This window comes from Pipistrellus hanaki, assembly GCF_964339955.1.
Source record: "Pipistrellus hanaki genome assembly, chromosome: 15".
In the NCBI taxonomy this organism is placed as follows: Eukaryota; Metazoa; Chordata; class Mammalia; order Chiroptera; family Vespertilionidae; genus Pipistrellus; species Pipistrellus hanaki.
Window position 1 is genome coordinate 39,277,994 of NC_140517.1, and position 24,807 is coordinate 39,302,800.

Below are 24,807 nucleotides of genomic sequence, written 5' to 3' on the forward strand. Positions count from 1 at the left end.
ACTCTATCCACTGAGCCAAACCGGTTTTGGATGGTTGGGTTTTTTTTTTTAAAAAAAAGGCTGTGACTCAGCTCAGAAGGAGAGTGTGGCCCTTACACAGACCAGGAGCCTCCCTTCCCTCTGATTACATCATATGTGACTTGGTTCTCTTTATTCCAGATGGCCCAGACGCCCCCACCATTTCCCCCTCCAACTCCAATTACCTAAGTGGGACAAACCTCAACCTCTCCTGCCAGGCAGCCTCTAACCCACTGGCACAGTATTCTTGGCTTATCAATGGGATGCTCCAGAACACCACACAGGAGCTCTTTATCCCCAACATCACTTTGAAAAATAGTGGATCCTATACCTGCCTTGCCCATAACTCTGACACTAAGCTCAATAGGACCACGATCAAGAATATCACAGTCTATGGTAAGTGCCTCCTGGACCATGAGCACTAGGCTCTGGGGTGCAAATCTGTCTGGTTTTCACAAAAGAACCTGGAGGGTGTTGTCTCCCATCCTGTGGCCATGGACACAAGCAAATCACAGTCTTCCCTGAGCCCTCCCACTACGTCTCTGTAGACTCCCCTCCCTTACTCTTCTGATCTCTCATGGCAGAACTAGGGTCCAGCCATGGAAAGTGAGGAGGGGGCTCTCTCAGCCCCAGAAACTGTGAAGTGGTGGAGGGAGGGGGCTTCCCAGAGGGGGAAAAAAAGGTCCTCAAAGTCAAGTTGCTTTTTATGTCACTAACACTTTCCTTCTGTCACCTCTTCTCTGTTATCTGCTCCGTGTGCTATAAGGAACATACAAAGCTTTGAACAAGATCACCTCTTTTCCCCAAACTAAAGGAGGACACTACCTCTGAGGAGGGGTGAACAGGTCAGACCCCTGCTCCTTACGCTGCTCCAGGCTCACCTGGTGACTGGTTCCTCTGTGCTCTCTGTGGTGGGATCCGTGGTGAAGGTGAATGGGTGGCCTGGCCTCAGTATGGCCAAATCATGTCACCAGAGCTTCCTTCAGACCAGACTGCATGTAAATGGGGAGAGAGTGAGCCACAGGGAAGCCCTCTGAGCTGTGTTCTGACACTGAATTCAGCTGTACAACACCGTGTGACACGAGTGCATGTGACATTGCTGAGGAGATCAGTGAACAGTGGTGCATACCTGACAAGCAGGTAGATTCATCCACAAAGTCCCTTCATGGGATGAAGGAGCAGAGCCATAGTTTATAGCTTAAGGAGGAAGCTAAGAGTACCCGCCTTTTGTTTAAACTGTGACTGCTTCTCTCTAGGGACTTCCTTCTCCCTGATATTCAATCCACAGGCCAGGAAGTGAACGTCCTATTCAGTCTGAGAAATCTTTTAGATTGAAACTTCTCCAGGTCCTAGGATCATAAAGGCTGGTTGCGCTATATTCTCTAATAAGTTACTTAACAAAAGGGAAATGCCTTCCCTTCTCTGTGTGTAGCCACCATACCAGAGAGGGGGTTGTGAGTATTTAGAAAGTCACAGAAAGGTCTGCAAAAGAGTCACACAAAAGTCAATGGGTAGCCCTAACCAGTGGTGCTCAGTGGTTACAGTATCAGCCAGAACACCAAAGCATCTTGGGTTTCATTCCCAGTCACAGGCATGTTTCAAGTTGATCCTGTCCCAGTCAAGGCATGTGCAGGAGGCAACCGATCAATGCATCTCTCTCAGATTGATGCATCTCTCTCTTTCTCTTGCCACTCTTCCACTCTCTAAAAATCAATGGAAAAATATATCCTCAGTTGAGGATTTAAAAATAAAATAAAATGAGGGAAGAAAAAAAGGTAAAAAATTCTGCCTGATCATGAAGATATTGGACATTCTGTCTGAGAAGAGGTTCCTGGTGTGGATACTATAGATGTCCAGGGAGACAGGTCAGGGGTCACCCTGAGGTGATCTGGATGGAAGAGGGGAGGCATAGCCCTCTCCTTACAGACTGTCACCTGAACTAAAGGTCCTCACCCTTAGAGGCCAGAATCCTCCTCTGGTGAACTTTACAGAGATCACTGTGGCCTGTGAGTGGCTGACATCTCTGAGGAATGAGCCCACTCTCAATCATTCACCTCCTCTGTTTCTCTACAGAACCAGTGGGAAAGCCCGCCATCCGAGCCAACAATGCCACAGTCAGAGAGTCTAAGGACCCCGCGGTCCTGACCTGCCTCACAAATGACACAGGGATCTCCATCCGGTGGCTCTTCAAGAACCAGAATCTCCTGTTCATGGACAGGATGAAGCTGTCCTGGGACAACAGGACCCTCACCATCGACCCCGTCAGGACGGAGGACGCTGGGGGTTATCAGTGTGAGGTCTTCAACCCCGGCAGTTCCGGCAAAAGTGACCCTCTCGAGCTGGACGTACTATGTAAGTGACTCCTTGCCCCATCCTACATCTCCCTGGGAGGATTGCTCTACCAATGGTGTGACAAACGGACAGAAGACACAGGGAGCGGATTATAAATCAGGAGACATTACAGTAAACCGAATGGCAAAGTGGTTAAGAGCTCAGTTTCCAACCCTGGGTCTGTCATTCACTGTGACTTTGCACAGGGCTGTGTGGTGGGGATTTTTTGTATGTGATAAACTGTACATAAAATTTACCATTTTAACTATTTTAAGTCTACAGCTCAGTGGCATTAAGTACATTCACATTATTGTGCAATCATTACTACTATCCATTAGGAACTTTTTCATCTTACCATACTAAAACTCTGTACCCATTAAACAATAGTTCTCCACCTCCAAACCCCAACCCCTGGAAACCACCATTCTACTTCTCTGTCTATGAATATGAGTATTCTGGTACTTCATAGAAGTGGAATCATCTGATATTTGTCCTTTTGTGGTCTGGTTATTTTCATTTAGCATAATAACTTTAAGTTTCATCCATGTTGTGTAGTGCATATCACAATTTCATTGCTTTTTATGACTGAATAATATTCTATTGCATGTATCCATCACATTTATCATTCATCCATCCATGAGCTTCTAGGTTGTTTCTACCTTTTGTGTGTTGTGAATAATGTTGCTAAGAAGAACAGTGTTCAAATCCCTGCTTTCAATTCTTTTGAGTGTATACTGAGAAGTAGAATTACTGGGTCAAATAGTAATTCTTTGTTCAAATTTTGTTGTTGTTGTTGTTGTTGTTAATCCTCCCCCTATAATATTTTTCCATTGATTTTTGAGAGAGAGTGAAAGTGAGTGGGAGAAACAGAATCCAAGAGAGAACATTAATTGGTTGCCTTCCACATGTACCCCAACCAAGACCAGAGTTGAAGTCTGCAACCTGTATATGCCCTTGACTGGAACTGAGCCAGGACCTGTCAGTGCTCTCTCCACTGAACAACCCAGCTAGTGCTGTTCAGTTTTTCATGAACTGCCATACCTTTTTATGTGGCTGAACCATTTTATATTCCTGCCAGCAATGCACAAAAGTTCCCATTTTTCCCCATCCTTGTGGACACGTTGTTTTCCAGGTGGTTACTATTTTGTTTTTTTATTTTGCTTTGTTTCAATAGTAGCTATCTCAGTGGATGTGCGGTGATATCTCATTGTACTTTTGATTTCTATTTCCTTAATGATTAGAGATGCTAAGCATTTCAAATTCTCATTGTCCATTTGTTTATCTTCTTTGAAGAAATGTATATTCAGTTCCTCTGGCCATATTATAATTGGATTTTGTTGTTGTAGAGTTTTAATAGTTTATTTATATATCCTGGATATTAATGCCTTATCAGATATATTATTTTCAAATATTTCCTCCCATTCCTTGTGAATTTTCACTCTGTTGACAGTGTCTTTTGATTCACAAATATTTTTAAAAATATATATTTTATTGATTTTTTTTTTACTGAGAAGAAGGAAGAGGGATAGAGAGTTAGAAGCATCCATGAGAGAGAAACATTGGTCAGCTGCCCAAATGACTTTGGACACTCAACCACTGAGCCACACTGGCCAGTCTTCCTATATAATAAAGATGTAATATGCAGGCATAATGACCAGATCACAGATCAGCGGGAGGACAAGGCAGTGGGCAGATAGTTATTGGAAGGTAGCAGCAAGCTACTGACACACAGATTTGTATGGCAGGCTACTAGTCTTCTAATAATGTTTTATATTTAAGTCTTTAATCCGAGTATGACCTCCTGGTTCATTGGTCGAAGCTCAAACATTGAGCCACACCGGCTGGCCATATATCAATCTTTATACTAGTATCACACTGTTTTTTATTACTGTGGCTTTGAAGTAAAGTTTGTGAATCCTCCAGCTTTGTTCTTTTCCAAATTGTTTTGGCCTTTTGAGGTCTCTTGAAATTCCATATGAATTTTAGGGTGGATTTTTCTATTTTTGCCCAAAAAAATGTCATTAGGTTATTGATAGGGATTTTATTGAATCTGTAAATCACTTTGAGCAGTATTGTCATCTTAACAACATTAAGTTTTCCAATCTATGAACACAGAATGCCTTCCCATTAATTTATGTCTTTTTAAAATTTTTTCAGCAATAATTTTTGTACTTGTTCATTATATGTCTTTCACCACCTTGGTTAACTTAATTCCTATGTATTTTTTAAAAATATTTTCTTATATCTTCATTGTTGAGAATATTTCAGATGTCCCCCCTTTCCCTCCCCATTGCCCCCCTCCACCCAGATCCTGCTCTGCCCCAGGCTTTCACCACCCTATTGTCTATGTCCTGTTCCCCTCCCGTCTTCCCTCCGAGATTTGCCAGTCTGTTCTGTTTCCTGGCCTCTGGTTCTATTTATTCATCAGTTTATTTTGTTCATTAGATTCCTTATTCATTTATTTTATTTTTTTATTCAATTGGGGTTTTTTTTTTTGTCTGTTTGTTTTAATATATTTTTAAATTTATTTCAGAGAGAAAGGATAGAGGGAGAGGGAGAGAGAGAGACAGAAACATCAACTATGGGAGAGAATCATTGATAGGCTGCCTCCTGCATGCTCCCTGTTGGGGATCAAGTCCCCAATCTGGGCATGTGCCCTTGAATGGAACTGACCTAGGACCCTTCAATCCAAAGCTGACATGCTATCCACTTAGCCAAACCAACTAAGGCTCAATTGTTGATAGATATGTATTTATTGCCATTTTATTGTTCATGCTTTTTATCTTTTTCTTTTTCTCCCACTCCTCCTTCTCCTTCTCCTCCTCTTCCTTCTTCTTAAAAAAAATCCTTTAATATTTCCTTTTTAAAAAAAAAAAAAAAAAAAAAAAAAAAAAAAAAATATATATATATATATATATATATATATATATATATATATATATATATATAATTGATTTTGTACAGAGAGGAAGGGAGAGAGATAGTTAGAGACATCGATGAGAGAGAGTCATTGATCAGCTGCCTCTTACACACCCCCTACTGGGGATATGCCCGCAACCAAGGTACGTGCCCTTGACCAGAATCGAACCCGGGTCCCTTCAGTGCCTAAGCGGAAGCTCTATCTATTGAACCAAACCGGTTTCGGCAGAAAATCCTTTAATATTTCTTATAATACAGGTTTGGTAGTGATGAACTCCTTTAACTTTTTCTTGTCTGTGAAGCTCTTTGTCTGACCTTTAATTAAAAATAAAAGCTTTGCTGACTAGAGTAATCTTGGTTGTAGGTCCTTGCTTTTCATCACATTGAATATCTCTTGTCACTCCCTTCTGTCCTACCAAGTTTCTGTTGAGAAATCAGCTGACAGTCATATGGGCGTGCCCTTGTAGGTAACTAAATGCTTTTCTCTTGATAATTTTAAGATTCTTTCTTTGTCTTTAACATTTGGCATTTTATGTATGATATGTCTTGGTGTGAGCCTCTTTGGGTTCCTCTTTATTGGGACTCTCTGTGCTTCTTAAATTTCCTAGTCTATTTCTTCTTGTCATTATTTCTTCAAATAGGTGTTCAATACCTTGCTTTCTCTTTTTTCCTTCTGGCACCTCTATAATGCAAATGTTGGTATGCTTGAAGTTGTCCCAGAGACTCCTTATACTACCCTCATATTTTTATATTCTTTTTTCTCTTTGCTCTTCTGATTGGGTGTTTTCTCATATTTCAAATTGTTGATTTGATTTTGGAATCCTCTACTCTACTCTTGATTCCCTGTAAATCATTCTTCACTTCAGTTGCTGTATCCTTCATTTCTGACTGATCCTCTTTCATGTCTTTGGTGTTCTCACTAATTTCTTTGAAATTCTCACTAAGTTCCTTGACATCTCACTAAGATCCTTGAAATTCTCATTAAGTTTCTTGAACATACCTATAACCATTGTTTTGAACTCTTCATCTAGTAGTTTGCTTGCTTTCATTTCATTTAGTTCTCTCTCAGGAGACTTTGGTTCTTTTATTCATGACAAGTTTCTTTGTCTTCTCATTTAGCTGCTTTCCTGTGTTTGTTTCTATGTATTAGGAAAAGCTACTATTGTCTCCTGAATTGGTAAAGTGGCCTTGTGTAGTAGGTGTCTATAGGGCCCAGTGGCTCAGCCTCCCCAGTCACCTGAACTGGGTACTCTCAGTGCACCCCAGTGTGTTCTGTATGCACTTTCCTGTTGTAGTTGAGCCTTGATTGCTTCTGGGAAGGTGTCACTGGGAAGAATTGACCCCAGGTCAATCGGTTGTGAGAACCAGCTGTGACTACAGTAGACACCACTATGGAACAGGACTTATTTCAGTGGAGTTTTGGTGCTCACCAAGTCTGTCCATTGAGTCTGTCACTTGTGGATGTGGTAGAGTTGTAATCTTGCATGGTCTGAAACTGTCCACTGGGTGTGCTGGCTCTGGGAGGTGCAAAGTCAGCCACTGCCTGTACCCTGCCTGGGGCCACCTGGCATGAGGTACAGAGTGGTCTGCAGTTGGCTGCTACTTGTATTGGACTAGGAGGTTCCCAGGAGAGACCAAGCTGTAAACATTGACAAACTGATGCTAGTGTCTGGTCTTGGGCCATTTATCAAGAGGTATAGAGCATACTGAGTCCAGTTGCTACTTGTTTGAGAGATTTTAGGAAAGTCTGAAGTTTGAGCCAGAATAGGCTGTTCATATAGAAGAGACACTACAAATAGCTTGGGAGGGGCTGAAAATTGGGTGGGACAGGATCTGAGGAACTCACTAGGGTGGGGCAAACAGTGTGACTAGGTTGATGGAGACACAGATATGGAGCCAGTCAATTGTGTGTGGGATTGGGAGAATGCTGCCCCTGAGTTCTTTTCCTGATACCAGACTATATAATTCCTCGCCGTATGTCCTTGGATCCTTTTAAGATGCTTCCCTATGATTGGAGCTTAGAAGGAGTAAGTTTAGGTAAGCCCACATGCTGGCCCATTAAATGGAACTGCCTGTGACTCCAATAGTCTCCATGTCACTCAACCACAATCCTTGCTTGATTTTTACCACCCGAAGTTACAGGGACATCTCTTCCCAGCACTGGAACCCTGGGCTTGGGATCTTGTGTGGGGCTGGGACCCCTTGCTCTTCATGGAGGCCTCCTCAGCCAAGGTACTCCTCCCAATTAGAAACACACCGCATGTGGGTATAAGACCAGCCCATTCCTCACCTCTACACCTCCTACCAATCATAGTGTTCTTTCTTCTTTCATCCTCTAGTTCAGCGGTTCTCAACCTGTGGGTCGTAACCCCTTTGGGGGTCAAAAGACCCTTTCACAGGGGTCATCTAAGAATATCGGAAAACACAGATATTTACATTATATTTACAGTACCAAAATTACAGTTATGAAATAGCAACTAAAATAATTTTATGATAGAGGGTCACCACAACATGAAGAACTATATTAAAGGCTCATGATATTAAGAAGGTTGAGAACCATTGCTCTAGTTGTAGAACTTCCATTCAGCCAGACTTCAAGCAGTTCTGAATAATGGTCATTCTGTATTTTAATTGTAATTTTGATGTGGTTGTGGGAGGATGCAAGTACCAGCATTTACCTACACAGTCATTTTGGTTCCTACAGTATTTTATTCTTTTTGATACTATTGTAAATGTAACTTTCTTCATTTCCTTTCTGAATTGTTCATTGTTTGTATATAAAAACACAACTGATTATTACATGTTGATGTAGTATCCTGCAGCTTTGCTGATTTTATTAGTTCTAAAAGTTTTTGTGTTTTTTGTGTGTGTGTGTTGTTGTTTTTTTTTTTGTGTGTGTGTGTGTGTGTGTGATTTTATAGTTTTCTACATATAAGATCATGTCATATGTAAACAGATCATATCATATGCAAATACTACCTTTTCCTTTCCAATGTGGATGCCTTTTATTTATTTTTCTTGCCTAATTACTGGCTAGGACTTCCAATACTGTTTTGAATAGAAATGGCAAAAGCAGGCATCTTTGTCTCTGCTTGATCTTAGAAAAGAAACTTTCAGTCTTTCACTATTGAGAATCATGTTAGCTGTGGGTTTGTCATAAATGGCCTTTCTTATGTTGAGGTAGTTTCCTTCTATTCCTAGTTTGAGCATTTTTATCATGAAATGGTATTGAATTTTGTCAAATGTTTACACTGATTAAATTTCCTACTATTTATAGATTCATTCAAATTTCCTATTTCTTTATGATTCCATTGGTAGGTTTTGTGTTTCTAGGAATTTGTCCATTTTATCTAAGTTATCCAATTTGTTGGTTTACAATTATTCGTAATACTATTAAAATTCTCGTTTGTTATGTAGAATTGGTAGTAATATCCCCATTTTCATTTCTGATTTTAGTGCTTTGAACCTTCTCTCTTTTTTTCTTAAGACAATCTAGTTTAAAGGCTTATCAGTTTTGTTCATCTTTTTTGAAGAACCAACTTTTGGTTTCATTGATTTTCTGTCTTGTTTTTCCATTCTGTATTTTATTTATCTCCACTCTAATCTTTATTATTCCCTTTCTTCTGCTAGCTTTGAATAAAGTATATTCTTTATATAGTTTCTTTAGTTGTAAAGTTAGGTTGTTGATTTGAGATCTTTCTTCTTTTTTAAAGTAAACAATTACAATAACAAATTTCTTGCACAAAATTCTTAACTTTCTGGGTCCCATTTCCACTACTGAAAATTACAATAACAATATCTGCTTCATTATATTGCTTTAAATATATAATGTAATGATCAATTAAATCCTTAGCAAATGTTACATGCAGCAGAAAAGTTCTAAAAGTGTTAGCTACTCTTATTACTACCATTATCATTAGCCTCTATGGAGTCAGGTGGTCCTAGAGTTGAACTCCAGATTCACTTCTTACTAAACATATGACTTTCGGTAAATTTTTCACCACTCTAAGACTCAATATTTTCATCAATAAAATGGAAATAATGTCTATCTGACAGGGTTATTATATAAATTAAATTAGATATAACTGAAGTATTGAGTACAGAGCCTGGAACATAGTAAGTACCCACAGCAGTAGCTAACATAAATAATAATCATCAATCTTGAGTTGACCAGTGAGGACAACAGAAATAAAAGAGAAGATATAGATGCAAATTTATTTATATTCGGGAGTTAGGGGGGCATGGCTCACAAAAATCGTTGGACATGATTACTGACTAAATAAAGGAAAATAATTAAAAGAAGTTGAGTGCAAAGCTTCAAGCCTAGTTTGTTCAGTTTCATCCCCTGAAATACAGCTAAGATGGATCAGATATACCAATATTTATTGGACAAATTCCTGTTAAAGAAAGGTGGATGGAAGTGAAAAAAGCTTAAGAGATTTCTCAGACGAGGATGCAGATCTGATTACTGTGAAGGAGAAAGAGAAGAAAAGTTTAAGTTACAGTGTAGTTCTAAAAGAGTATCTGCAAAGCTGATGGGGTGTCTGAGCTAAAGTCACCCCTAGAGGAAAACCATTCCTCACAGAATGGACTTATTTCATATCCCTGCTGAGAACCTGTGGGAAGTCTCTGTGCAAAGCAGGTGGTGCATTTACCACCTTCCATCAATTAAGTACCTACCACAGGAGACCTGAGTGGCACATATTCATGGCTTCCATACCTGGAACAGAAAAACAGGCAACCATAAAATGGTGAAAAATTATAACTTACAAAAATGGAAACCCGCCTTTCTCACATTTCTATAACTCCAAAAATATTTTTGTGTAGAAAGGCCAGGATAGAATTGTGGCAAGTCTGAGCACCAACCTAGAAATACAGTGAAAGGGAAAAAAAGATTATAAGGAGGTAGGCAGCTATTATAACATCACCTCCACTCATCCTTCTCTTTTCTAGCCATGACAGATGATTCAACACCACTACATCCTGGCCTCTCAGATGGGGCTATTGCTGGCATTGTGATTGGCGTCCTGGCTGGCGTAGCTCTGATAGCAGCCCTGGTGTACTTCCTGTATATCAGAAAGACTGGAGGGTATGATGGCCTTCTCTCTTGTCCCGCTTCCTCCAAGGCTGATGACTATGCTTGGGAGAGGGAAAGAGGCTTCCCCTATGTCTCTGGGCCTGGATCTGCTCCTCCTCCTTCCTAAACCCCTGCTTCTCAGTATTGATTCCTGAGGCCTCTTTTCCCCTGTTTTCAATCTTCCTGCACCCCTCTCCCTTTGGGACATGGTTATTCCCATCTCCATCTGGTTTAGAGGGGGAATATTATGCAACTAGTCAGGGAAGCCAAGGTCCGAGAAGGAAAACAAATGAAAATACAAAAAAAGAAGCAAGAGAAAGTGAGTCCTGTGCTTAATAAATAATAATCATTATTATTATTATAATAATGATTAATATAATAATAATCAATAACCACAGGAAGAGAAGGAAAAGAGAGGGTGGGGACAGGAAGAGAACCTAACAAAAAGCAGAAACTGAAGGCACCTTAGGCAATAAATAAGTTGAAGATAAAAACAGCATCTACTTTCAAAAGGAAAGTTGTCTAAATAGAAGTAGGCTCAGAGGCAGCTGATAATGAACCTGTGTGAACATTAGTGCAGCAGGAAAAAAGTTCACTCTGGAAGGGACGGTGGGTACACTGAAGAGGAGCCCTAGAAGGAAAGGCAATACTCACTCTGATAAATGAGCTGATAGTGTCCTTCCTACTTCAAGGAGCAAAGAGCCTATGCTTGGGAATAGCAGTCACAGTCTCTGATATTTGTTTAGGGCAAGTGACCAGCGCGATCCCACAGAGCACAAACCCTCAGCCTCCAACCACAGTAAGTAAAGCCATCACCAGTGACAGCTGGTGTGTTCCACCATGGGCCCTGCCCTAGCAGGGAAACCTGGTCCCAAGGACTCAGTACCTTCTGAAATTCCATTTCCCAACCTGAGGTTGCCATAGGTCCTCACACCCTTCTAGTCACAAAAGATCCCCCTGAGACCCAGCCCTGGGAGACTCACTCAGCCAGGCCTGGCAGGCCTGAGTAAGATGGTCATGTTTTCTAAAGCCATTCCTCACCTTACCCCTTCCCCTCCTCCTCTATTAGGGATGTGGGCACTCTCCTTTGGTGAGACTTTCCCTGTCTTGTGGTGCTCTGGGTGCTGTGGTTCTCAATGCCCCTCCTTGTCACTGGTGTCTGGTGCTTAGAAACACAACTGGGCAAAAATCAAGGCTTTGTGAACTGGAAAAAACATTCAGAAGTGGACTAAGGCCTCTGTGGCTCTACTGTTGGCTCCCTGCCCACTTATCCCCCACCCCCTCTCCACTGGCACTAACACCCTGGGTCTGGACCACAGACTCTGAGGAAATCAAATTCTTTAAGTGATCATGGTCCACCTCCCTCCTTTCCCCTCCCACTCCCTGCCACCTCCTTCAGCTAGAAATCACAACAATTTAACAGCACCAAGGCTATAAGGTTATAAGTCAGCTTTGCATTTTCATGGATTGCTAACTCTTCTTTCAACTCCCAGGTCAGGGCCACTCTGACAACTCACCTAGCAAGGTAAGCATAGCCAGTCTCACTGGCTCATTTTCTCATTGAAATACCTCTGTGTAGAACGGGTTAGTCTTGAAGACAAAAATTCAATTAAATGTCAGTTGGAATTCCTTAATGCAGCAACAAACAAAGATATATTGGTTAACTACTGCCATTGGGTCTACCTTATGCAAGAACGTGGGGTTTTGGAGTATCCTCATCAGGCGTTTGAATCCTCAAGTGACTCTTAGTAGCTCTGTGACCTTGAGCAAGTAACTTAATCTCTTTGATCCTCAGTTTTGTCATCTGTAATATGGGCATGCTATCTACTTCAGAAAGAAGCTGAAGGAATGAAATGAGATAACACATGCAAAGCACAGTGCCTAATATAAGGAAAGCACCAGGTCATTCTCCCTCCTCTATCTTCAATCTGACCTGCTCTTCCTGTCAAAAGATAATGTCTAATCCAGTGGGTCTGAGGTCTTAGTTCCTTTAGTTTATAATAATTTTACTGAGTTTCTCTCAAAGCAGCACTGAAATGAATAAGCAAAACGTTATCTCCCTGCAAAATGAAACCTCCAGTCACTTCCCTTCAAAGTGTAAACATATACTAACTTCCAATGCATTGGTTTTGCCTGCTTATGCTCTTACTTTGAAAAACACAGTATATCCTCATATGTTTGTCTTGTTTCTTTCATTCAGAATGGTTTTGTGAGATCCATCCATATTGTTGTATGCAATTGTAGCTGTTCATTTTCATTGCTGTATCATCCTCTTCCATTGTATGAATACCATAATCTATCTCTTCTAATGACCATTCAAAGGATGTCAGTATGCAGAAGGGTAATAAAAGCCTTTTAAAGTGGTGAGAGCAGGTGTTGCGAATCACACCAGGCGAGGTGAGGGCTTGGCCTATGACACTGACTTAACTGATCACTTCTCATGCCTTTCAGATGGATGAACTTACATATTCTTCCTTGAACTTCAATGGCCAGGAATCGAAGAAGCCAACTTATGCCTCTCCGTCCCCAACAGCCACAGAATCAGTTTATTCCGAAGTAAAAAAGAAGTAATGCAACCAGCTCTGCTCACTGCCCTGCTGATTCCCAGCTTCTCATCCCCATCAATAGGAGACCCCTTTGCCCTGGGGGGGGGGGGGCGCGGAAGGGGGAGGAGAAGAAGCCTCTTTTTCCCTCCTCCTTTACTCACTCTTGGACACCTCCAGGTTCCTGGTCACAGCCCCTCCCTTCAGTGTCAACAGATGAAAAGATACATCCGGGAGTCTGTAGGAAACCCAACCTTCCTTGTCATTGAAATTTGGCAAAGCAGACCTAGGGAAAGAGTTGCCAGAACCTCCAACCCCTCGGGCCAATCATTCCCTGACAGAGACTTGTTCTAAACTTACCTATTGAACCCACCTTCCTTCCCTCCTGTTGGAGTCTAACTTGAATTTGCCATAATTTTGAGAGTTATATCTTTATCCACTGAAATACATGTGTCAGAGAAGAAGAGAGAGAAAAACTAAAAGCTTCTCCTCTCTCTCCAAAGCTCAATGTGAATGGAACACACAGGAAAATAAATATATAACCAAGTCTCAACATGGAAATTCTACACCTTTGTCCTTTGTCAGGGTGTCTAAACACCTTTCTGCTTAGCTAGAAAACCACCTAAGCCCTTTGGCAAGACTGTTTTAAGAGAAACCACTAAAAGCAACTAGAAAAACTATAAGTGATTCCCAAGGGAAAATGTTTAAAAAAAAAAAAAAAGCACATATGTTTTAATAATTTTATGGGCTTTTATTTAAGGAAATGCCTACAGAGGGAAGAGGTTACAGTTTTAGAGGGTGCTCAGCTCCCAATAAGAAACAGTCTGGCCGTGGCTGGTGTGCTCAGTGATTAGAGCATTGGCCCAAGGACCTAAGGGTCTCAGGTTTGATTCCTGGTCAAGGGCTTGTACCTGGGCTGCAGGTTGGATTCCTGGCCCCAGTTGCGTTTATGCAGGAGGCAACCAATCAATGTGTTCCTCTCATGTAGATGTTTCTCTTCCTCCTTTCTCTAATTCTCCCCTTCCCTTCCTTTCTCTTTCTAAAAATTAACAGAAAAAATATCCTCGGGTGAGGATTAACAAAAAACCAAACAAACAAAAAAGTAACAATCTGCTAGGAATTTCAGAAAGGAATCAGAGTTACCCTTCAGAGATTATTTAAATAATTATTTAAGAATGCACAATTTGGGGTACTGGGTTTGTTCTCATCTCTGAGACATTTCACCATTTTAATCTTTGTAACTCCTTATGTGAAAGGGATTACTTTTACTTGGGTTTGCTTTGTAAGCCAATCTGAGGACCTTGGTGAAAGAAGCCACCAAGGCCCCTCCCTTGATGAGGAGCTCCTCAAGCTTTTATGTCAGTGGCTCCAAGTGGAAAAGAAGAACCGATTTCTCTCATTCATGGCTGGAAGTGGATCTAAGTCAGTTTCTGGACATCTCAGGCCAGTCATCAACCACCATTCAAGTCCATGTTTCTGCCTGTGCATGTTCTGTCCATCTTCCCCACTTACTGACTCAGGAAACCTGGGCCTCTGCTAAGGTGTATTGGTCCTTGAGAAGTGTCCCCTGCAGGGAACACTGTCACTCACACTGTTGCCATTGTTTACAACCCAGAAAGCTGCACTGGTGCTGATGCTCCTTAGGACACAGAGGAGGATGAACTGAGCCCCAGGCTCTGGAATTTTTCTCCCATAGGGTCTGAGTCCCATTGTGTCAGAATAAAAAAGAAGGGCAAGGGAAGTAGAGGCAAACTCTTGCCCACCCAGCCTTCCACATGGATGACTTTCCTTGGGGCTGTTGAGAGAAATAATTTATTCGATATTGATTACTGGATCTCGTGCTGTGTCCAAGAGGCCCCTCAGAGAGGGTTAGTTGGGAGTTCTCTATACTCAGGTACCTCTTTCAGGGTTTTCTGACCCTGACTCAGACTGTAAATATGTCACCTCATCTGTGCTATTCTCTGTTATTTAATTTTGTCTGGTTAAGGCCACTTCTGAATTATTTGTAAAATTTGCTCTATATTTATAATAAAAATTATATATCAGACATCAATATGCTGCCTCACAGTTGATACTACTTTAGGCAATGTCTTCTTTACAGTCAGAAGAAATAGAAATTACCTAACTGGTAGTCAAAGCCTATTTTTAAGTCTATAGATATTTTACCTAGCAATCATAAAAGTAGCCAATTTTATTTGCACACCAGCTAATAAAGTGAGTCTATCTCGAAGCAACAGCCCACAGCTGCAAACTGCCTGGAAGAAACTGCCCATTTTGCTCTGGGAAAGATGATTTCATGAGTAAAAAATTCCCAGCCTCTTTATTAGGGACAAATAACAATCCCCACACCAGTGGCTCTAGTGAATCAGATACAGCAATAGGGCTTCACTCACATGAAGTCTCTACTGGTTCTGTCCTGTAGAAATCTCTGATACCTATCTTCCTGTCCCAAGGTCAATTTTTCTGCCACCTTACAGGGTCAGAGATCTTCACACCCGAATAACCTTCATTCATTAATTCCAGTATTAGCCTGTTATCTCATTTCCAAGCAATTGAAATGTATGTTCTTTTTCCCTTTCCTCATCACCAAGTTTCTCCTCCATCCTCAAGATCTGGAAGCAGCACACAATCAATATCTGCATCTTGGTTAAACTCAAAGATGTTTTCACCATCCTCACATTGCTCACTTTTTCAACATCTAAGACCATAGACAACTTTTTCTTCCTTGGGTATCCTCCTCCTGTTCCAAACACACACCAGACTTAGTACTCAGACCCTGCTGTATTCTCCCACATCATCATCCTCTTTCCCCAGCTTCAGTGACCTCTGTGCAGATGGCTCCCTCACCTGTATCTCTAGCTCCTACTGCTTCACAGTACTCAGCACACTCGTATCCAAATGCCTTCTGAAGTTACTTCCCATTTAAACTGGCTTTCCCCCACAGCTCATTCATTTGTCATAGTTCCTCAGATCTTGCTTTTTGTTTCCCGGATTCCTTACATCATCAAAACCTGTCGCCGGGACCGGTTTGGCTCAGTGGATAGAGGGTCGGCCTGCGGACTGAAGGGTCCCGGGTTCGATTCCGGTCAAGGGCATGTACCTGGGTTGCAGGCACATCCCCAGTAGGAGGTGTGCAGGAGGCAGCTGGTCGATGTTTCTCTTTCATCGACGTTTCTAACTCTCTGTCCCTCTCAATTCCTCTCTGTGTAAAATCAATAAAATATATTTTTAAAAAACCTGTTGATTCTTTTTGAACATCTCTCATTTGTGCCCTTTCCTCCATTCCCATAAACCTAGTGGGAGTACACCTTGACTTTTTGTCTCTGGTCTTTAATGGACTCTGCCTTGCACAACACTCATTGCCTTCAAAAAAAAAACAAAAAAAAAAACTGGTTTACTCCTTACTCAAGAGTCTACAGTGGCCTACCAAGTAAGTTCAAATTTCTTCCTCATTCTCTTTACCACTTATCTCTAGTACAATTCCTCCATTCTAATTAGATCTGTCTCCTTATTCATCCTGGCCTCTTAACCCCATACACACATAGAATTCTTAGTCCAAATGCTGTGCCTGAAAACAAATACCACACAGGGCAGTGATCCATCTGTTATTCACAGAGAAGTTAACACACTAGTCATCAAGAACAATAATGACCCCATGGAGGATAGGAACCTGTCCATTAACGTGTATACCTGAGACTCGGAATGCAGCCTATCTCTTCCTAATGACCACAGACTCCTCCTAATGACCAAATTTTGTGCCCATGAAATTCTTATGGAGCACCAACTACGCTACAAGTATCAGTGTTAGAGCCCATGAAAGAGACAGAAATGAGAAAGGGAGGTTTCCTACCTCAAGGAACATGAATCCTAAGGCAAGAAATAAGACATGAAAAATTATTCTATATAATAAAAGCCTAATATGCTAAATGTCTGGCCATCTGTTCAGCCATTCAACCAATCAAAGCTAATGATATGTAATACGCTAATGATATGCTAAGGCTGCTCAACCACTTACTATGATATGCACTTAAATCCCCTGGGGGAAGACACTTCAATTGGTAGGTTATCTTGCTATTGGGGTTCAGCCAATCAGAACTGAGCAAGATGGGCCAGAGATGCCCTGGGGCCCTCCAGTGTTGCTTCACCAGCTGGTCAACCTCCCATGTTTCTCCCTGATCCCAACTGTGCACCAGTGGGGTCCCTCAGCCTGGCTTACACCCTCGAAATCCAGGCTGAGGGACTCCCCCTGAATGCACCAATTTTGTGCACTGGACATCTAGTTATAATATAAAAATAGAAAAGTATAAATGCAAGAGAAGAGAGATAAATCCAATGGGAAACATGGCTATTCATTAGAATGGGGAATTCTAAAAACAACTGATACTGTCCTTACCCACAGATTTCAATTCAATTGGTGTGAGGTGGAACCCAGGCATTGCTCATTTTTTAAAGCTTCCTAGATACTTTTAACATGTAGCCAGGATGGAGATCTTCTGCCATTATAAGTAGGACATGAGCTTAAAAGCAGTGGCAAAACAAGAGTATGAAATTTTCAACCATCCTTAAAGAAGCTGATACAGTATGTCAGGAATAAGACTGAGGCTTGTGTATTTTGAGAAACTCACAGATTATTCTTACATATATTTCATGTTAGGAAACACTGACGTAAAACATAGGAAGGATTGAACAACTGGAGAGTTGGGAAAGCATTTCACAAGCATGACATAAATAATATATTCTGCAAGGTATCAAGAAGTACTCAAAAAAATTATTGGCATATAGCTAAACTTTAAAAGACTGATGACACCAAGTGTTGTGAGGATGTGAAACAACCAGTATTGTTATATATTTTTGGTGGAAATATAAAAAGAAACAAGCACTCTGGAAAAAAGTTTGGCATTTTCTTATAATGTAAACTATACAGTCCAGCAATTCTACTTCCAGGTCTTTACCTAAGAGAGATGAAAATAATGTAGATATCCATATAAGGAGTTATAAAGGAAGAAAGAAAATGGAAGGGAAGAGAAGGAAGGGGACAATTATGAGATAATTACAGAAATCTGAACATTGAATATTTTATGATATTTAGGAAGTACTAATTTTTACTGTGATAATGGCATTGTAGTTACGTCTTTTTTTATAACTTTTTTAATTTATTTGAGAGAGAGAGAGAGAGAGAGAGAGAGAGAGAGAGAGAGAGACATCAGTGTGAGAGAGGAACATTGATTGATTGCCTCCCACACATGCCCCAACCAAGGATCGAATCCACAACCCTTTGGTGTATGGGACAACACTACAACCAACCGAACAACACTGGCCAGGGCAGTGGTTATGTTTTTTTTAAAAAATACCTAATAAGTTAGTAATACAACTAAAGTACAGGAGTGGGCAAAAGTAGTTTTATAGTTGCTCATATGGAAAATAATATAATTATTAATACAAGTGAGTAGGTGCTTCACATACTCACAACTGTAAACCTACTACTGTCCACCCCTGTATTAACAGATGAAATGATCTATGTCTGGAATTTCCTTTGGAATAATCTAATTGGGGGGAGGGGTTATAGATGAAACAAGATTGACTGAAATAATTGCTGAAGCTGTGTGATGAGCACTTGTAAGTTCATTATTTTATTAGCTTTGTCTTTGCAACTATTTAAAATTTTACAAAAAAAAAAAAAAAAAAAAGTTCTTGCCCCCTGGAAGGTTATAGCACAGAGTCAAATATTCCAACAAATAGAGCACCATGTAGTTGAACAAAATAGACACAAAGTGCTAGTGTTACCACCAAAAAACAACTCTGAGATGATTCTATGAGAAGGAACTTTATTGTAAGTCAGCAACAAAGACACACTGGGGTGGGTCACTTCGCATAGCTGTATGTACCCAAGAAAGGATCAAATTCATCTTTATTCGGGGAAAACATGCATAAGGATTAAGGTGAGTTTCATCATCGCAAGTATAGATAAGGATGCGCAGTCAGAAAACATGGCTACTCATACATCTCATGTTCAAAACAGAGGAAAATCTCTGCCCCTAACTGGAGATTTAGTATTATAATGAGGGTATATTGAGAAAAGTTCATGAGGAGGTTACTAGGGTCTTCTAAGCTGCTTTGGCCAGTCTCAGGCAGTTTCAGCTGGATCAACCCCATCACCACCCTTCCCACCCCCATGTGGGGCTTGTTTCTGAAAAACAGCTCTGGCAATCATCAGTGTCAGGGATGGTGTAGGTATGAAAGAAAGTTTAGCTAATTAAGTCTCAGCCTTTCAGTTAAACTCTTAGCAAATTACAGGATATGGTTATAAAAGCCTTATAAAATCTAGGGGGTTTAGAGATTAATCTAAGGTATGAATTCTAAATAAAGTCAGTCTGTACTAGGCTATATGTAAAGGTTAGGTTACTCCAGTCAAGCTCCAAGGCCAGTGACTGGCCAGGAATAGGCAGAGTGAGTCCCTGACCAGAGTCTTTAGGAAAAGGTATCCCAGATAAAGGGCAGACAGGCAATACAAAGAAGACAGCTGTGAACCGCAGGACTTCCCCACACTCTGGATGACTTACTAGAGGCCCTGATACTTAAGAGCACATGTTCTAAAGCCAGACCACCTGCACTGGGGTTCTCTCTCCAGATTGCCTTCTGGATAATGGTAATGTTTCTGTGCCTCAGAGTCTTTACTTACAAAATGGAGATTAAAGTAATACACACATCACAAGGTTGTTGTCAGGAGTCAATGAGTTAATTCATGTGTAAAACATGTAGAAGGTGGTGGGTAAACAATAAACGTTAGCTGCTAGTAACAGTATCTCAGCCCATAATACCATACATTTTTTAAATCTCATCTAATTTCTATTTGTTACTTATCTTCTTTTGGTTAGACTGTACATTGGAAAACAGGGACTTTGTCTTATTTATCTCTGTTGCCCCAGGACCTACCCTAAGGCCATGCCCATAATAGGCACTGTAGGGGAGCTCAGAGATGCACTATGTCTCTAGCAGTAAAGCTGTCTGGGAACTGTTGGACTCTGTTTTAACTTTTATGACTGTTTAATTATCTGTAGCGTCAGGTTTAGCTGACTACCCAGAAAGCCAGAATGCCACCCAAAGATAAAGTTCAGGCCCAGGGAGGAGGTTAATAAATGCATAGAGTTTGATAACTGCCTAATGTTGTTGTTCACTTAGAAATGCATTGTTCTTTCTGGGGATCTATATGACTACCCAACATATGGTTTTATATTAACCCCCATAAAAAAGAGACCCTGTCCAGGGAGGAGCGTGGATCTCTTCTCGGCTGGCCACCACTGGCAGCAAGCAGCTGCTTTGCCCTGATGTCCATTTTCCCATTAAAGGGCTTATGATGTCTGTATGTCAGTTCATCGGAATCAATCCTGAATTTAGATTTTGGGGGCTTTCCCCAAGGGGCACACATGAAGCAACTCTTCTTTCAGGCTTCAGGGAAGGGACTACCTTATTCTCCTGTGGATTAGACCCTCAATTCCTATAATTATTTGACTTCCTTTGCTTCCTTGTTTCCACCTCCTCTCTTATTTTGCTCCACTTATAAAAGGTGTTCATTTACTAATGGTGCTGCTCTCTGGTCCCTTCTCCAGCAGGTGTTCCAATGCTACCTTTCTCTCTCTCCCCACAGCTGTATTCTCCAAAAGTCTCTGCATCACTTACTCTGCTATTAATAAAGGGTGAAAGGCGGCTTGATTTCTGGACCATGAGCCTCAGTCCTATTTGTGAGAAGTAGAAACCTCTGGAAAAAAAGAGAAAAGCAGATAGAATGGTAGTGAGCATACATAACCTTCAAATATAGTCTCATCTTTGAAGAAATCCTATAGGCATGTTTGTACACTCAGCTAACATTTCACTGGGGTTTTGAGGGGTTCAGAAACTGCTGGGGAGAAGAAGGAGGCATGATAGGCAGGGAGCCCATCTTTGTGTTACATTTTGTTTTGTAAACGTCAGGGTTTCTTTTCCCACACTAATAAACATCCTCATTTTCTCCCCAGGCCAGAGACTCAGAGAAGAATGGGAGACTAAGAACTGAGAAGCTGCAAAACAACAGATGGCTGCAGACTCTAAAGATGAAGTAGGAAGGTCAGATGCAGATTGCTCTCGAATCACAGATCTCTGTACAAAGTGCCCTCTGCCCTGGGCAGTGATGTGGGGTTGGAACATGATCCTGGTCTCCCCAAGAATTGGAATTGCTGGTAGAACATTAACTAGCTGCCCAGGAGCAGAAAGCAATGGAGCCCTCTCCCTACCTATTCTCCCGTTTCCTCGAGAGGAGGACAGTTCAAGACTATGTGCCCAGCCCGGGGACTTGATGGTTCTTTTCCATAAAATAAAACTTAAAAAGCGAGATCGGGCAGGGATCACAAAGCAGAAATGGGGCACGGCAAGAATGCATTAAAAGGATATTGGTGCATGCTTTGTTTAAGGTCAAAGTCTTCTGAAACGTGCCAATCTCCCTCCACTGCTGCCTAGCTCTATCTGAACTCAAACTAGAGCAACAAAGGACAAGAGGAACTGGGAACAGGAAGACAGATAAATATAGAGTGGCAGGCTGCCTAAAATACTAAGTGTGACTATAAGGAAGTGAAACTGGTTTTATAGGGCTCAGACTGGTTTTAAGAACAACTCTACATGATAAGTAATCAAAGTATTTAATTACAGAACTTTTGGAATATATAGCCACCCATATATTAAGTTGCCCATATTCATCTGGATATGACATGCTTATAAAAGAAATCTTACTGCCCTAACCTGTTTGGCTCAGTGGATAGAGTGTCAGCCTGTGGACTGAAGGGTCCCAGGTTCCAGTCAGGAGCATGTACCTTGGTTGTGGGCACATTCCCAGTAGGGGATGTGCAGGAGGTAACTGATGGGTGTTTCTCTCTCATTGATGTTTCTAACTCTATCCCTCTCCCTTCCTCTCTGTAAAGAAATCAAGAAAATATATATTAAAAAAAGAAAAAAAGAAAGAAAGAAATCCTACTGAGACAGGCCAGTAAGCCAGGACAAGTGGAATGGGAAACTGAGACAAATAGCCAAACAAACTGGCTGAGCAATTTACTGCCAGATACAAAATGTCACCCCCCTAGAGACAACATCTAGGCCTCAGTTGTATTTCAGCTCCAAGTCCGGAAAAGCAACAAAACCTAGCCAGTTTGGCTCAGTGGTTGGAGCATCAGCCCACAGACTGAAGGGTCCCAGGTTCAATTCTGGTCAAGGGCCTGTATCTTGGTTGCAGGCTCAATCACCAGCTCAGACCTGGGTATGTGCTGGAGGCAACCAATCAATGTGTCTCTCTCATATCAATGTTTCTGTCTCTCTGTCTCTCCCACTCTTTCTACTCTGTCTAAAAATCAATAGAAAAAAATATCTTTGGGTGAGGAATAACAACAAAGAAGGAATGAATAGAGGAAAAAGAAATGTCTAACAATAGGAAAATTATTAAATTATGAATCATCCATTAACATCATGTTAGACAGCCATTTTTAAAGTTTTTTTAAGGTATTAATATGAGAAAATTCATAACAAATAAAAAATCAACATACAAAGCTATATACATAGTACAATCTCAATAAATACAAATATGGGCAAAGAAAAAAATCTAAATATACCTATAATTCTAGGTGGTGTGATTAGAGGAATCCTTTCCTCTACTTTACAAAATTTCTATAATAAGCATGTAGTGTTTTAAAACTCAGCAAGATTTTTTTCCATATATATATATATATATATATATATATATATATATACCCTCTTGTGGACCTCATGTTGGTAGAGTACTTGATGTATATTGGACACTTAATAAACATGTGCTGAATTCATTCATTAATGGAAGAAGTGAGCTCCTATTCCTGTCTGAGGAAGATGAAGCAAGGGAAAGTTAACTGCACTTAGAATGAGGAGGCCTACATAGATTCGAGAGACTTTGAGAAATTACAGTCTCTCTTCCTCCATAAAATGGAGGGAGCACCTACCTGAGGAGACTTGTTGTGAGAAGCAAATGAGATAATGCCTGTGAAATTATTTTGTAAATTGGAAATTTTTATACAACATCTAAAGACAAACAATAAGGAACTACCGTTATTTTTGTCCTTCTCAGTTTATTGCCCAACAGTAACGCTATAAATCTGAGGCCCACCAAATGAGTATTCACGTTTTTCCCAGAACAGTTTACCAATTTCCCCACTTCTTTAGGTGTCCCAAGAGTGGGTGTCTCCTAAAGTGGTACCTTACAGAACTCAAATTTTAATAGAGCTATAGTGTCAAGTACCTTCACATACAATCAAGGCCTTCCCCCTTACACCTGGAGTCTCTCACAAGCAGCAACAGGAAGCTTCATGTCTGATATTACAGCAGCTCTACCATCTAACCAATTTTGTATTTTATCATCAAAATAATCTTCCTGTATCATAAAAAGATTCATAGAATCATGGAGTCTATAGCTAAAGAAGCTCCTTTTCAATTACATGGTTCAAACTCCTTAAAGATGAGAAATCTAAAAAAAAAAAAAAAAAAAAAGATAAGGAATCTAAAGCCCAGACAGACATGTTAAAAGAATGGTATATGTATATATGTACACAGATAATAATTTAATTAAAAAATAAAATTAAATAAAAAATAAAATAAATAAAATAAATAAAATAAAAGAATAAGTGACTAAGTCCTAGTCAGTGTGGTTCAGTTGGTAAAGTGTTTGTTGTCCCATACACCAAAAGGCTGGATTCCTGGTCAGGGTACATACCTAAGTTACAGGTTCAATCCCCAGTCAGGCATGTACAGATGTTCTCTCTTACATCAATGTTGAGCTCACTCTCTCTCCCCCTTCCCCCCCCTACCCCGCCCTTCCCCTTTCTCTAAAATCAAATAAGCATATCCTTGGGTGATAATTTAAATTAAAAAAGAAGAAGTGGGAGGATCCAAGATGGCTGCCCCCAGGTAAACACCTAGCCGCAGCCGCACATAACAATTTCAATAAAATACAACTAAAATATAAAATGGACATTACCCAGAACTACAGGAAAGTCGACTGACTGGAAATTCTACAACGAGAAGCAAGGAGAAAACCAGAAGGAAGCGCGGAGGAGCTGTAAGAGCCTAAGGTACGGAGACACGCGGCACGCGGAGAGGATGGAGCCGGAGAGGAGGGAGGCCGAGTGCCTGGCTGGCGTTCCCTAGCGGGAAGGAGATAAAACTCCGACTGTGTTGGGCCCCAGTTCTGACTGCTCTGAACCCCAGTTCTAGGCCAGACCCCGGGGTCCCAGGCTCATCCATAGGGAGCTGGGCTGTAAGGCGGAACCCCGGGGAAGTGGCGAAAGGAGGTCCCGGCGGCGCGCACACTGCCCCCAGAGAAGGGACGGTCGGCTGTGCCGTGGGATTGCCCTGGTCGGAAGGAGACTGGGGCTCCAGTCTGCTCTGAACGCCACCTCCAACTCCACTTCCAACTGAACTGAACCCCAATACCGGGCTTATTGGGGGAGAGCATAGACTGTTTGGCAGCAGGTGAAAATTGAGGGCACCTATCTCTCAGAGGAGCTTTGCAGCGAGTACTGAAGTACCCTGAGTCGCAGAAGCCACATAGGGCGAGGCTGACAGAAGCCAAGACTGTAGGCTCCACCCTGAAATCCCGTCCCAACTGTAACTGTGAAATGCGACAACGAAATAGATCACAAACGAAAGAAATGGAGGACAAAAAGCGACTGGATATAGAGTTCAAATCTACGCTTATAAGGTTTTTCAAGAATTTCCTAGAAAAGATTGGTAAGACCTATGAGGATATGAAAAGAGATCAACTAGAATTAATAAGGAGACAACAAGAAATGATAAGGGATCAACAAGAAATGATAAGGGATCAACAAGAAATAAAGAAAACATTGTCTGAAATAAAAAATATTATACAGAGAC

General features: G+C 41.1%; 1 protein-coding gene across 4 annotated transcripts in view; it reads left to right on the plus strand.

The window, feature by feature from the left end:
- The window catches only part of CEACAM1 (CEA cell adhesion molecule 1), a 29,785-nt gene extending 13,731 nt beyond the window's left edge, over window positions 1–16,054 (plus strand). For 2 of the 4 annotated variants that reach the window (XM_084905297.1, XM_084905295.1), the window contains exons 4-9: window positions 160–414; window positions 2,092–2,370; window positions 10,222–10,357; window positions 11,092–11,144; window positions 11,839–11,870; window positions 12,797–16,053. In XM_084905297.1, coding sequence (XP_084761423.1) covers window positions 160–414; window positions 2,092–2,370; window positions 10,222–10,357; window positions 11,092–11,144; window positions 11,839–11,870; window positions 12,797–12,916 — 875 coding nt within the window. In that variant the 3' untranslated portion in view covers window positions 12,917–16,053. Of the gene's footprint in view, window positions 1–159; window positions 415–2,091; window positions 2,371–10,221; window positions 10,358–11,091; window positions 11,145–11,838; window positions 11,871–12,796 lie in introns of all 4 variants that reach the window. The other 2 variants (XM_084905296.1, XM_084905298.1) reach the window with 2 other exon arrangements.
- Window positions 16,055–24,807: the final 8,753 nt, after the last annotated feature.